Consider the following 14,013-nt stretch of genomic DNA (forward strand, 5'->3'; position numbering starts at 1 on the left):
AGGTCTAACTAAATCATGAACAAGGGCCCTTAGCCACAGCACGTGCTCACTAGCCGCTCAGTATTATTTTACACTAGACTATTACACATCCTTGGGGGTGGCCATACCTAGGATGTCAATGGCTCTTTGATGTGACTTTACATCTGCATCTCAGATGGTGATGGCACTTTCACCTGTGATCCTTCATCACCATCTGCCCAAAAGAAGCCCAGTGATGGGGCAGCCAGGTTTTCATTCCGTGTAAACAGCACAAGATAAGAGACTCTTGGCCTTGTATTTTCTCCTAGAACACTCAGACGCTGATTATATTACAGACAAGCCAAGATTCCTCAACCCTCTCCAATTCTTTCAATCAACTACTCATGTAGTATAACTATTTGATAATGTCTAACACATAAAATTATAATGAGAAATTTAATACGGTAACAAAACTAACAAAGAAAAATTTATTCCTTTTAGTAGCAAGGTTTTTTATGGGGAAGCCTGACCGTGTGGAAATGATTTGATAACCTTAGACTAGAAGCTGAGCCCCAGGGAGTAGATTCCATTCCAGTCAAAGCTTCAAAGAGGCCGGGCGCAGTGGCTCACGCCTGTAATCCTAGCACTCTGGGAGGCCGAGGCGGGAGGATTGTTTGAGCTCAGGAGTTGGAAACCAGCCTGAGCAAGAGCGAGACCCCGTCTCTACTAAAAATAGAAAGAAATTACTTGGACAGCCAAAAATATATAGAAAAAATTAGCCGGGCATGGTGGCGCATGCCTGTAGTCCCAGCTACTCGGGAGGCTGAGGCAGTAGGATCGCTTGAGCCCAGGAGTTTGAAGTGCTGTGAGCTAGGCTGGCACCATGGCACTCTAGCCCGGGCAAAAGAGTGAGACTCTGTCTCAAAAAAAAAAAAAAAGCTTCAAAGAAAGAGGGGAAACTACTCTGTATAACAAAAGAGTGAGGAATTGGAAGTTCCTGGAAGGAAATTCTGGTAGGGAAAAGAAACAGGTACTGTGTGTGGAGAAAAGGGAAAAATCCCCATCCCCATGATGGCACAGCTGAGGAAGAGCTTTGAAAAATGGAAATCTCTTGAACATGGAATAGTCATGCTTTTCTGCAAGGCCATATGAAACTTCAAAAAGTATTCTGAATTAATGAGTATTAATGCTTTTGTGTGAGGGGGTTATTTGGAAGAATTAAGCTCTGTGTCTGGGTTAGAATCAAAAATATACTTTACGCATTGGTATGGGAGTCAGAAAGCACAGGGCGGACTGCAACCGGGTCATAGTGAGAACTGAGACCACCTGCGTCCACATAGCTTAGCCAGCAGAACTGAGACCAAACACTACCTGGGTCAAGATGACTTAACTATCTGTTCCAGAAAATTCTTTCTCAGGAAAATAAGGCTACCGACCAGTGAATAACTTCACTGTTTCCTTCAGGAAATTATTGAAAATTAATTCATCTAAACAAATAGGTTGCTTAATTGAACAAATAACCTCCTTCTCAGGATGATAGATTACTCACCTGAGTAAACAGATTATCAAATAACTGCTTATATAGCAACATTTGCTTCAAGAACCTTGCCTCACTATTTCCACTAGACCTAAATTATACCACAAAATTCCCAATTTTAATGTCCCTTCATTGAAAGACTCCTCAAACCTCTTAAGCCCATAGCCCCAAGCCATATATATATATATATGGCCGCTCATGACGTTCCCTCTCTAAAACACGAGTAAGACTTTGTCAAGATTTCTCTCCCTTACCGCAGTAAGTTTAATAAACTTCTCCCTTTAGAACCTCCTAAAGGAACACAGAGCTGCCCAATACCTTAATTTTAGCTCATTGAGACTGATTTTAGACTGACTTCTGACCACTAGAACTGTAAAATAATAAATCTGTGTTGTTTCAAGCCACTAAATTTGTGGTAATGTATTAAAACAGCAATGGGAAACTAGTACACATGGCTTCTAACTGTTGTAATTCTGATCTTTGTCCTTCCATAGGTAAGATATGTTTTGTTTTAGCTCTTTCAAGATTTTTTCTTTGTCTTGGTTTTCTGCAGTTTGGATATCATATCCTGTCTTAGTCAAATTTGTGATTCTATCACAGAATACTTGAGGCTGGATAATTTATTATGTATAGAAATTTATTTGGCTGATGCTTTTGGAGGCTGGGAAATCCAAGATGGAGGGGCCACATCTGGCGAGAGCCTTCTTGATGCATCATAATGTGGCAGAAGGCGTCACATGGGTGGGAGAGAGCAAGAAAGCTTGAGAGAAGAGAGAAAGAGAGAAGAAGAAGAAGAAGGGGGTAGAACTCATCCTTTTATCAGAAACCTACTCTTGCAGTAACTAACTCCTTCTTATAATAGTAACATTAATCCACTCATTAATCTACTTCACGACCTAAGTCAACTCTTGAAGGTCCTACCTCTCAACACTATTTCATTGGGTATTAAGTTTCCATCACACGAACTTTGGGGGACACATTCAAACCATAACATATTCGTAGGGGTAGTTTTATGGGAATTTATGCTGCTTGGTGTTCTTTGAGGATCTATAGTTTTGTTACATATCTTGAAATTGTCCCCCAGTTATTGGATGTTCCATTCTGATATTTTATTTTGTCCTGTTTGTTTTCATTTTTTTCTGTCTGCATTTGGGAATTTTCTATTTACCTGTCTCCAAGCTCCCTGATTCTTTCCTTGACTGTGTTGTATGTGATGAGCCCATCAAAGGTATTTTTCATTTCTGTCACAGTATTTTTGATTTATAGTATTTCCATTTGATTCTTTCTTAGAATTTTCATTTCTCTGCTGTCACCCTTCTGTTCTTGCATGTTGTCTACTTCTTCCGTGGCAGTCCTTATCACATTAATTGCAGTTATTTTGAATTTCCTGCCTGATAATTTTGACATCTGTGTCATACCTAAGTCTGGTTCTGATGCTTGCTTTGTCTCTTCAGACTGTGTTTCTCTTGCCTTTGGTATGCCAGAGGCTTCAAATTCCTCTAGTGTCCTTGCTTTTGTCTCCTGTCTTTCCTTTGTGCTTCCCTAAGTGCTCCTCCTCAGATAGAGTCTTTGTCTTGCAATTCTTTCACCTGTGATACACTGTTATTACTAGAGCCCTACAGTATGTGGTAAGGTATGAGGGAAGGGGAACGTTTTATAATCTTTTCATCAAATCTCAGTGTTTTAGTGGGCCTGTGTCTCAGGTATGTGCTCTTCACAAGTGTTTCTTCTTATAGAGCTTTAAACAGGACAACCAGAAGGGGCTGAAGTTAGAGGAACATCCTTCGGCCATGGCTCTCTTACGAGACTCTGGTGAAGCCTTTCCCCTTAGAGAGCAGGCCTTTGTTTCTGGACGTGGTTCACCAGGACTACTCTTCCCCTCCCCCTGCCAGAGCCACAGGGGAATCTTTCTCAAATCTTCACCATGAGAACCTGGTGGGGTTCCTGTAAGTAACCCATGAAAGGGTGGAGGACCCCTCACACTTCAGCCCCCAGGAGTTTCTCACTCCCATGCTAGTCCACACTCAGCCTCTAGCAATTCATCAAAATTACCACTTAAATGTTTTGACCAGTTAATGACTCCAGTGGTTTCTGGTCCAGCTAAGCAGATCTGGGCTGTGATTCTCTGGATTTGCTTTCTTTTCAGATTTTGCAGTGGTAGTTTGTCCTGCAAACTCAGTTCTCTGATGTAATCAAGAAATAACCATTGATTTTCATTTTTCCACCTTTTCCTTGTTTTAAGAACTAGAGTAACAACTTCCATGCTTTGTGTACATTAGAGCTAAAATTGGAAGTCTGCTGTGATATTTTAATCACTAGCAGCTTGGTGTCTGAGGACTCAGCTGGAAAATTCAAATGCTTGGAGCTAGAATCATCTGAAAGTTTGCTGACACACACATCTAGTGATTGATGCAGATGTCGACTGGAAGCCTCTCTGGAACTGTTGACCGGAGTACCCATACATGGCTTCCTCATGCAGCCTGAACACTCCTCAATGTGATGGTGCATTCTGAGAGCAAATGGAGAGAGGGGGAGAGAGAGAGAGAGAGAGAGACAAAAGAAGGGCAGGATGGGGGCAGGGGGGAACCAGGTAAAAGCTGCATCCTAGACTTAGAAGTCACATGGCTTCACTTCACTTCCATTGCACTCCACTAGTAAAGGAAGTCAAAAACCCCCTGCAGTATTAAAAGGAGGAGCACACCTGCTATCTTTCAGTGGGAGGAGTGTCCATTACATTGTAAAAAGAGCATGCATGGTGTTGGAGTGAATATATAGCTGTGGTCAACTTTGGAAAACTCAACTTGCTACAAGTTGAATATGGAGAATTCTGAGTTATCTGGTAAGGTTGGAATAGAGTACCTCAAGAATTTTAGACCTCGCCAGCCTGTGATTCTGAAACAATCTCACAGTGACTTTTTCATATTATTTTGAAACAATAACAAACTTACGGAAAGGTCAGAAAAGCTTTATATTTCCTGAATCATCTCAGAATAAGGTGATGCCCATCACCTCTGAATACTTTAGTGTGCATTTCCTATCCATAAAGACATGTCCTGCTTAACCATGATACAACCATCAAAATCAGGAAGCTTAAATTGATACATTACTACCTACCACCTAATCCTCAGACCTCATTCAAGTTTTAATAGTTGTTCTGGAAATGCCTTGTACTGCAAAAGGATCCGGTTCAGAAACTTACATTGCGCTTAGCTGTTATATCTCTATAATCCATTTCAGAATGTATTCCTCAGTCCACAGTCTTTCCTCAGCTTGTGTGATTTTGATGAAAACTACAGATGAGATATTCTGTAGAATCCTCTTCAATTTACATTTGTATGATGTTTTCTCATGATTAGAAGACATTATGCATCTTTCACAGAGATACCACATGAGGTATACAGTATTCATTTCATTACATCCTATCAAATGGGATACCATTTTTTTATATCATTATTAATGATGTTCACTTTTATCCCTTGATTAAGATGGTGTCTGCTATGCTTCTCCACTGTAAAATTATTCCCTTCCAATTTGTAATTAATAAGTATTTTGTAGGTCGATATCTTACAACTCTGTCAATATCCCATTTCTCATCAAACTCAGTTTATATCAATATGTACTTGTGGTTTCCTATTCTATTCAATAGGTTAGAATACATTACTGTAGCTATTTATTTTGATGCTCAAATTTTCCCAGATTTTTTCAGTTCCTTTAAGCTGGTTTCTGTGTTTTTTAACATGTCTTCATTATTCTCTGAGCACTTCTTGCTTTTTAGTACAGTAAGGCACACCTTGTACTTTCCCTACCCCAGCCCTGGAATTAGCCAATTCTCCAAGGAGTCCCGGTTCCTTCTAGCAGAGAATGGTATTTAGAAGTCAAGATCTGGGCACCAAGTGCCCTTATTGTTATTGGGGTGTTGCTGCTTTCAGGCCCTCTCAGTGGACAGAGTTAGGGAATATATATGTGAACAGATACTTATATCTACTATTTCTTTCCATAATATATCTAACTTTATATATTGAAGACCACAGGCTAACAGTGATACATTCAATTCCAATTCAGTCTCATAGGGTTAATTATAATTTCCTCTCTTTCTGTATTCTAACTCCCTTCTCCAACAGTGAGAAAACCTGGTTCCCACTATCCTTAATATATTTACTTAATCAATTCCCCTGTAAATAACCAATCTCTCATTTGCACTAACATGCCTTTCCCTGTGGGGATGCCATTCTTATTTTGCTCTAATTCCCCACGCAGGGCCTCCCAATACACGGATGTTCTCCTCATTTTGCTTGGATTCTGACACCCAATCTAAGGCATTCTTCCACATGGGCACCTCCTTGCTGGGCTGAAGTTCTGACTACCCACCTCAGGCTGCTTCCCTATGGTAGGATGAATAATGGACCCCCAAAGATGTTGAGAAGGAAGCCCCAGATGCTTAACCCTCTCTGTCCTTGCCACTCACAGTCTTGCCCCCATCACATGTTCTGAAGCCAGTAGAACCAATCTCACTATACCCATTATCCCTGTTTATGGCAGTGATCATGAAAAGTCTCAGACGCACAACACCTCTCAAAGCACCTTCCCTTTTATGATCTCTTCTTTTACCTGGACTCACTGGGTCTTCCGGAATTCAGAGTCTGGAACTAACCAAATCCATCCTCTTCTCAACTTCCTCTTACTCAAAAGATAAACTGGCTCTCCCCTAAGGGCACTGCTTCCCCTGCAGCCCTCTCAAGGGGTGGCTGCTTTTCTCTCCTGTCTTTTGGGTCCACCACACTTGTCTGCTGGTTCTTCTACCGCTCCAGCCGAATCTCCACTTCAGAGCCTTTGCAAGGATACTCCCCCTTGCCTGGAACCCAAATGGCAATTACCTCTTACAAGTGCTTCCTTAAATGTCATCTCTTCAATGAGGCCAACTCTAATCACTCTATTTAAACCTCTAGCCTGCCCACCCATCCCCACATAGTATTCCTAGTCCCCCCATTTTTCTCTACTTTTACATTTTTCCCACGACACCAATCACCTTCTTACACACCATGCCATGAACTTACATATTGTGTGCTTTGTTTATTGTCTACCTCCCCCCTTGTTCAATTTCTAATTCCCCAAAGTCAGGGATCCTTGTCCGTTTTGTTGACTAAGGTATCTCAAGCACCTACAACAGCACCAGGCACGTAGTCACTCCAACAAATACTTCCTGAGTTGAAGAATGAATTCTCACCACAATATTATGAGGAAGGCAAAATTATTTCTCTTTTTCAGATAAGAAAACTGAAGCTTAGAAAACATAAATAATTCATTACAGATCTCACTGTTCCTAATGGCATAACCTGGATTGCAATCCAGGCCTCTCTTCCTAGAGCTTACTGACACCCACTGTCTCATGTACCCGTCCAACGGGGTTTGCCCAGGAATGGGAGAGGGGGAGAAGCCGAGATGGAGGAGGGAGTGGGGAGATCGAGGAAGAGGTAGAAATAAATCTCTGTGTGCCAAGCTAAGCAGTTTGGACTACTTTCCACAGCAGAAGCTCTGAATTGAATAGTGACATAATCAAATCTATATCTTGGAAAGATGGCTCAAAGAGCTGCCATCTGGAAAAGTGAAAGCCAACAAATTGCCAGTGGAGGGATACACACATTTAATCTAAGATTTCCAAAGCTAAAAATGACTTTCCTGCTACTGGTTCATTAGCTGGTCGTTCCTTTATTCCAGTCCTCACTAAGAAAAAGTCTGACGCAGCATAAAGAGTTGTGAAATTACACTTTATTCATATATATTAGATATTGATAAACTAAACAAATGAGTCACTTTCCATTTGGGTATAGTCATAATTGTCAACAGTATTAGGAAGCACCAGGCATGAAATCTCTTGAGATGCTATGATTTTATCAGGACACAGGTCATATCACCTGACACATTCAAGTGCTGGCTGGCATGCCATTAAAGCAGTGGCTCAGAATGCAGACATGTTCTCACACAGGCAGCAAATGAATGGTGTCATTCCATTTATAAGTGTTCATTGTATCATCAAGTGAAACACACATACAACCCACAGGGTCTTGCTTAGGTCAACTACCTAGTTAGTCCCTGAGACAAAGCCTTCTAATCACATCATCTTGCCTAATTAGTCCAAAAACAAAGGGTCAAGGGAAATAGTCACAGAATACAGGAATTATAAATAATACATACATTAATAGATATTCATTTTCATTACATAAAAGTTACTATTATAAATACTTCTTTGATGGATGAGTCTAAAATATATTCTTCATATAAATAAAGTTAAATATTAATAAATAGATTTAGATTTAAAAATTCAAATACTGTAGATGGGATGACCATTATTTGGATGCTCTCCGACCTCGAAACAGCATCTGACTCCTTTTTCTCTTCCTTAGGTTAGTTCTCGGCGACAGCTCGGTCATCACTTTGTGGAGTTCATTTATGGCTTTGCGCTGGACCTGCTGGTCATTTACCTGTTGGGAAAGAAAACGGCAAAATTAATTTCAGGCATACAAGCCATCGGGATATTCTGTTAATGTCACTGTCAATGAAAAAGGAAGTATTCCTTCAAAAAAAAAAGGGATTCTGACTAGCCCTATAATACCTTAATATACAGTATTTATTTCGTCAGCGGTTGAGACTAAAAATTATAACTAAATTGCTAGTTGTGCTATAATACAGTGGGGCACATTTTGTACCCTTAAATTTACTGCTGCAGAATTCTCAAAATTATATAGTGAAAAGAGCCCTCATGTGGAGTGAATTTTAAAAGGTGGGTTTGAATCCCATGCATAAAATAGCTCTGACTTTGAACCAGTCATATAGTCTCTCTGAACCTCTGTTTTCTCATCTAAACAATGGAGACATTGTTTAGATGACCTCTATGTCATTAATCTACCAATGCTATTACCTTATATTTTAAGTAATCTTTGTGGCGCATGTCAATTGCATTACTGTAGGTCAATAGTTCTCACCTTTGTGTGTAGCAGATTAATCTGGAGACCCAATAAAGAACTCAAGAGACCCACGTGCATGAAGTAGAAGACCTATGCCATTGTGCATTCACTAAGTTACCCAGGTGACTCTGATAGCCACCAAAGTTTGACAACCACTATTACAGCTTAAGCACTTTGTAAAACACCAAATCCAAGCCGAGTGAAAACTATAATTTTTAATTTCCCCCAAATTAGGTCAGTCTCATCATTTCCATAGTGGGATTAAAAATAAATGCTAATCATATTTACATGGCTTACTGATAAATAAAATTTAAAATTAGGAATTGCAACAACTTTTCCTGTACCCTGCCTTCTATGCCAGCAAATTAAACTATTTGCATTTCCTCACTCAAACCAATAGGGCCATTTAGGTGATTTCATGCTTGATAAAATGCAGAGCATTTACTTTCTTCTTGGCTCTGCTATTACACTTCTTTCTAGTGCTGGAAACACTGTGGCCACCTTGCCACATTTCTGAGAATGATTAGAGGGATTTTAGGCTATAGGACTAATCATTAAAGGGTATAACATAACTAAAATATGTTAGCAATTGAGCCAAAGAGGACAGGAGCTAAGAGCTCACTAAAGACTGCCCATCATGAAGCAGGAGGTCTGGAGCTTCCAGAAAGACAGAACCAACAGAATTTTTTTTTCACTTTTTAAGGCCCAGTTACTACAGAGTAAAAAAAGTTTTCTAACAGCTGTGTGTTTGCAAGTCACAAATTTTACTTTCCAGCGTTCAAAGCATCACCAAGAGGCTAAGAGTCTTATCCATGACCGAACAGCAGGCCAAAGGCATCCCCGGATTAGGGGCAGGTGCTTCCTGAGTCTCCAGCCAATGGCCAAAGGAGACTCACTGCCATGTGTCCCTTCAGTTCCTGGGGCTCAGAGGAGAGGGGCGGGAGGCAGACCTAGGTGTAGGGAAAGCTGGGCACAAATGCTAAGAGCGCACGTCATAGCAAGACCCCATCCCTCTCATTTGAGCCCATTTATATGAAATCCAAACTCAAAGGAGTACGGAGGTCTTTGTCTCCTAGATAAAATTTTGGAAAATGTTATCTGTCTTTAGGCTTCAAAGTTATCCTTCAGCTTATAGAAGCCATAAAAAGACTAGAGACAATTTCATGAAATAAGACTTAGGAGCCTAAGGATTTCTCCAGCTAAAATATTCTGAAAGTTGATAGAATAATCTTTATGATAAGGTGTAAATTCTACCTATTTTTTCCCTGAAAACAAACAAACAGCAACGATTCTGACTTCTAATAGGGCTGCACAATCTGAGAGGCTGACCCAAGACCTGCAGCAGGATGCCCCGGTGCCTCCTCAAAGGCTGCGGCTCCTTCCCATCTCACTCTCAGTTTCTATCCATGGCATAGAGTTTTAGAGCAAAGAACCATAGAGCTTATGTAGTGAGCCCAACAGCTTCCTTTTAAGATGAGGAAACTGAGCCCCAGCCAGGCATATGATTCATCTGTGGTAGCAGCTCCTTGGTGGCTGAGTTGGGAGGAGAACATGAACCTTCTCAGACCCTCCCATGCCTTTTCCACTGAGATGTGTGACCTCCCAATCAAAGCAAGAGTTTCCAACACACAAACAAGGGACAATGACAGAAATGCTTCTCTGCACTCCCCTTACTTCTTCACCTACTTCCTCCTCACTGGATTTGTCTGTTCACCTGTCTTCATGCAATAGTTAAAATGCCAGCATTTTTCCACATTACACATTTAAATGACTCTCATACTGATTTTACATAGTCACTCAACGCACTAATACCAACAGAATAAGTAAGGAAGGGTTTTGATCATGGCTTGAGTCCATAGCTTAAGCAACTGTTAAATAGCTAATTTCTAGTTTCTGGAAATTAAATGCTGTGCAAGAGCCTCTGCGATAAAAACAAAGAAACAATTAAAATAGCCTCACCGAAAGTTCACTCAGCTGTCGAAAGTCGTCCAGTTTGCTGCGGCTGCCATTGAAAAACTTGGCGATCAGATCTTCCTTGATGGTCTCCATACTCTTTTTGATGGTCTGGTTGTCTTTATGATTTTCAAAGAGTTTGAAGTAGAAGGACACAATTTGGCTCTGAATTATTTTTTTGTCACTCTCCTTGGGAGAAAGGAGCACAGAGAGAGGATGATGTGAATTTATCCATCAGAAAATAGACAACAGGAAAATTAGCCAAATGGCAATATTCGGCTTACCTCTTTCCATTTCTTCAAAATATCTACGAAAACAGTCCTACCATCCGCTACATCTGGATTGCTTGCATTCTGAAAAAAAAAAAGAAAAAATCAGTTTATAATCAGTTCATAAATTGCCCTAAAAATGTACTTCAAGTTTCACTGAAGTCAGATGCTGGCAGTATTTACTGATTTCCTTTGAACCTTTCTGTTTAGTTCTAACAATAAGTATTCCCCAAAGCTTTTACGTTCGATATAACCAAAAACTATTATGCTCTTTTAGCTTTCTTATTTTCTGGTATAGCCCTTAGGTTGTAATGTCACAAATGAACTCAACAAGGCTGATGATATCTCAAGTGTCCCAAAAAACTATAGTAAGCTAAAGAAAGTATTTTCAAGCTTAGTAAAACAGACAAACAAACCAAAAAAACAACTAAGCCATCCCACTATAAACACTGCCCCCTCAGCGGTACAGGTTTCTATAACATCTTCCTGTACCCTCCTTTGGGGTCTTATTAAGTCTACTTTAAAAGATAGTTCCATATGTGTGTGTGCATGTTTTAGGGGGAGAGAGGTTGGATTTTTACATTGCAACAATAAAATCAATTGTGAATGCTTGAACATTATTATAACGGCTATAATTATAATAGCTCATTTTGGAAAAATATTTAAAATATAAAACTATTTTTATTAGCCATAAATAAAATTTAAAAAGAAATTCATAAAATAAAACTTTAAAAATTCCTAAGCCAGAATCCTAATTCTTACAAAATCTCAGAAAATCTCAGCTAGTGACTGAGTTCAGAAGTAATTTCCGGGTAATATAGATGGAGCAGTAGAATTTTGAAATCACTTTTTGAAGAAAAACACCTGTAAGTGATTTTTTTTTAAGCCAAAGCTTTAAGGACCTTACCTTCTTTTACTTCAATTCGTAAATTGTTCCCTATTACTGTTGTTAATGCTAATCTTAACCTTCTACTGTCACTTTCATATTAGTCTGAGAAATCAGAAACTAATAGCCAATCACTTTTTCAATATGAATACGACTTGACTTATCACAACCGAATGAGTTCTCACCACAAAATTATCCACATCATTATGCTTTATCCCTATGTTATGCCCATCTTTTGGAAGATTCGTGAATCCCCTCTCAGTCTCTACACAAACTGAGCAGAGGGTTAAAGCAATAAATTTAGTCAAGAAACTCATCCAGCCAACAATTAGCAAAATAACACCAACTCGTCTCAAAATGACTGTGGAGCAGAGATAACAGCCTATCAGAGATCCCACTGTAAGTCAACGTTCAGTCATTTTCAACCACAAACAAGTATATTTAAAAGGTCATACTCACAAAATATTCCTTAAGGTTTTCTATTTCTTTTAAAAATGTGGCCTGGCAGTAACAGCCAGAAGAAGCCAAAAGGATGCAGAGCTGAACCACCAAGATATAACTTGTGTAATTCATTCTTTCGGAGAGAGGCCAAAGAAGTTGCAATCAGTAGCTCCTGTGTTAAGTTGATCAGGTCCAAAGGGCTGAACTGATCTTTCTTCTCTAATAGCTGATCTGCAGATGATCAGAACAATGTACTCTGTCTCCGTTTGCTGCTGGTATTTATACCAATTGAAGTCTCATCAGGATTACGTATTTTCACACGTTTTTTAAGATGAGATGGTGACAGATAGGCGGGGATGCTAGTTTGTATTAATAACTATGGTTTTGTGGCATTTTGGTGTTGTAGTTAGAGTTTCCTTTCAACTCCTTGGGTCCTTTGACGATGAGACAGACCCATTATGCCCACCTGTGCCATTCTTTGAAAGCACTTTTACTTCGCACCATTCAAGGACTGGAAATTTTTTGGCGTCTCCCCTGTTTGCCCTTGTCAGACGTTGACTCCTCATCCACAGAGCATATTGATCATCTGTTTGTGGTTGGGAACAAGTGAAAAAGGAAATTCTAAGGCCTCTCAAACCTTTACAAAGGGGGAGCCTTTTCAGATTTTTCTTGCAAAAGACCAGAAAGCAAGGAAAGACGTGGTTAAAAGACCAATGTGGTGAGGAAGTCCTTCATCAGACTCGGTTAGTAAAATACCTACCACGAGTTTCAAATTACTCTAGACCAATAATGCCCAATAGAAATATAATACAAGCCACACAGGTAAATGTACATTTTTTTAGTGGCCCTGTTAATAAAAGTTAAATGGTAATAATAATTCTTAAAAATATTATATTTAAACCAAAATACCATTTCAATATGTGCCAATATACATTATTAATAAGATATTTTACATTTTTTGTCATATTAAATCCTTGAAATCTAATGTACATTTTATACCTATGGTGCACCTCAATTTGGACTAACCAATTTCAAATGCTTAATAGCCACATGTAGCTAGGTGCCACTGTATTGGAAAAGGTAGCTCTAGACGATGAATTGTTCCAAATAATCATTGATAATAGAGAATCCTTTTTTACCTTTTTATTTCTTATCCTTTCAAATACAAAAAAATAGGATTCTTTCTCCTGCCTTGCTAATTTATTTATGAAGTACAACATTTCTGGGTGGCACAGAAGGCCTTCCCCTCTTTGGTTCCAACTCACCTTGCATTTCTACCCGTACTGTGTACACTAAAATATCATAGTTATGGGTGCAGCCTTGAATCCTTCCTCCACTGCTATCTACCTATGTGATTGTAAGTAAATTTCTTAACTTTTCTATGACTCAGTTTCCTTATCTGTAAAATGGGCTTAATAATAGAATTCAGTTGAAAATTAAATCAGATGGTCCACAAAAGGTACTAAGAATTTTGCCTGGCATACAGTAGTCACTCAATAGAAGTTATCTATTGTTATTCTGGCACACTGGGCGAGTAGTCATTTTTAAAAAACATACTCTGAACATTTGTTCATGCTGTTTCTTTGATCTTGAGTTCCCTTTCTTCTCATCTGTGCCCATCAGAGTGGTACCCATCCATCCAAACCCAGCCTAAAAATCATCGTCTCCCTGAGTTCTCCCAATATTATTCTCCTTCAAATCAATCTCACATTCCCTATACAAGTCTTGGTTTATACTTTTATCAGAGTCTTGATTCCTCAATCTCTATTAGAGTTAGTTACCAATGTGTCTTCTCCCCTGATACTGAGTTTCTTAACATCAGAAATTGTTTCATTGCTTCTACAATGTCCTTCTCATCCCTAAAACATTTTAGTATGGAGCTTTGCTCAAAGCACTGAATAAATATAGATTTGCATGCTTGCTTAAGGACCTATTTTGAATTATTTATCCTCAAGTTCTAATCCCAGTGCTCTCAGGCCTAACCTGTAGGATACTAGTTTTTAATGA

General features: G+C 39.3%; 1 protein-coding gene across 1 annotated transcript; it reads right to left on the minus strand.

Moving 5' to 3' along the window:
• Window positions 1–7,839: 7,839 nt before the first annotated feature.
• Window positions 7,840–12,206, minus strand: IFNG (interferon, gamma). The gene is made up of 4 exons (XM_012642035.1): window positions 12,025–12,206; window positions 10,695–10,763; window positions 10,417–10,599; window positions 7,840–7,974 (listed from the first exon to the last, which is right to left on the minus strand). The coding sequence occupies exons 1-4, from the start codon at window positions 12,136–12,138 to the stop codon at window positions 7,840–7,842; spliced, it is 501 nt and encodes a 166-aa protein (XP_012497489.1). The 5' UTR covers window positions 12,139–12,206.
• Between the last annotated feature and the right edge of the window lie 1,807 nt (window positions 12,207–14,013).

Source organism: Propithecus coquereli, unplaced genomic scaffold (genome assembly GCF_000956105.1).
Source record: "Propithecus coquereli isolate 6110/MARCELLA unplaced genomic scaffold, Pcoq_1.0 Scaffold172, whole genome shotgun sequence".
NCBI classification, from domain to species: domain Eukaryota; kingdom Metazoa; phylum Chordata; class Mammalia; order Primates; family Indriidae; genus Propithecus; species Propithecus coquereli.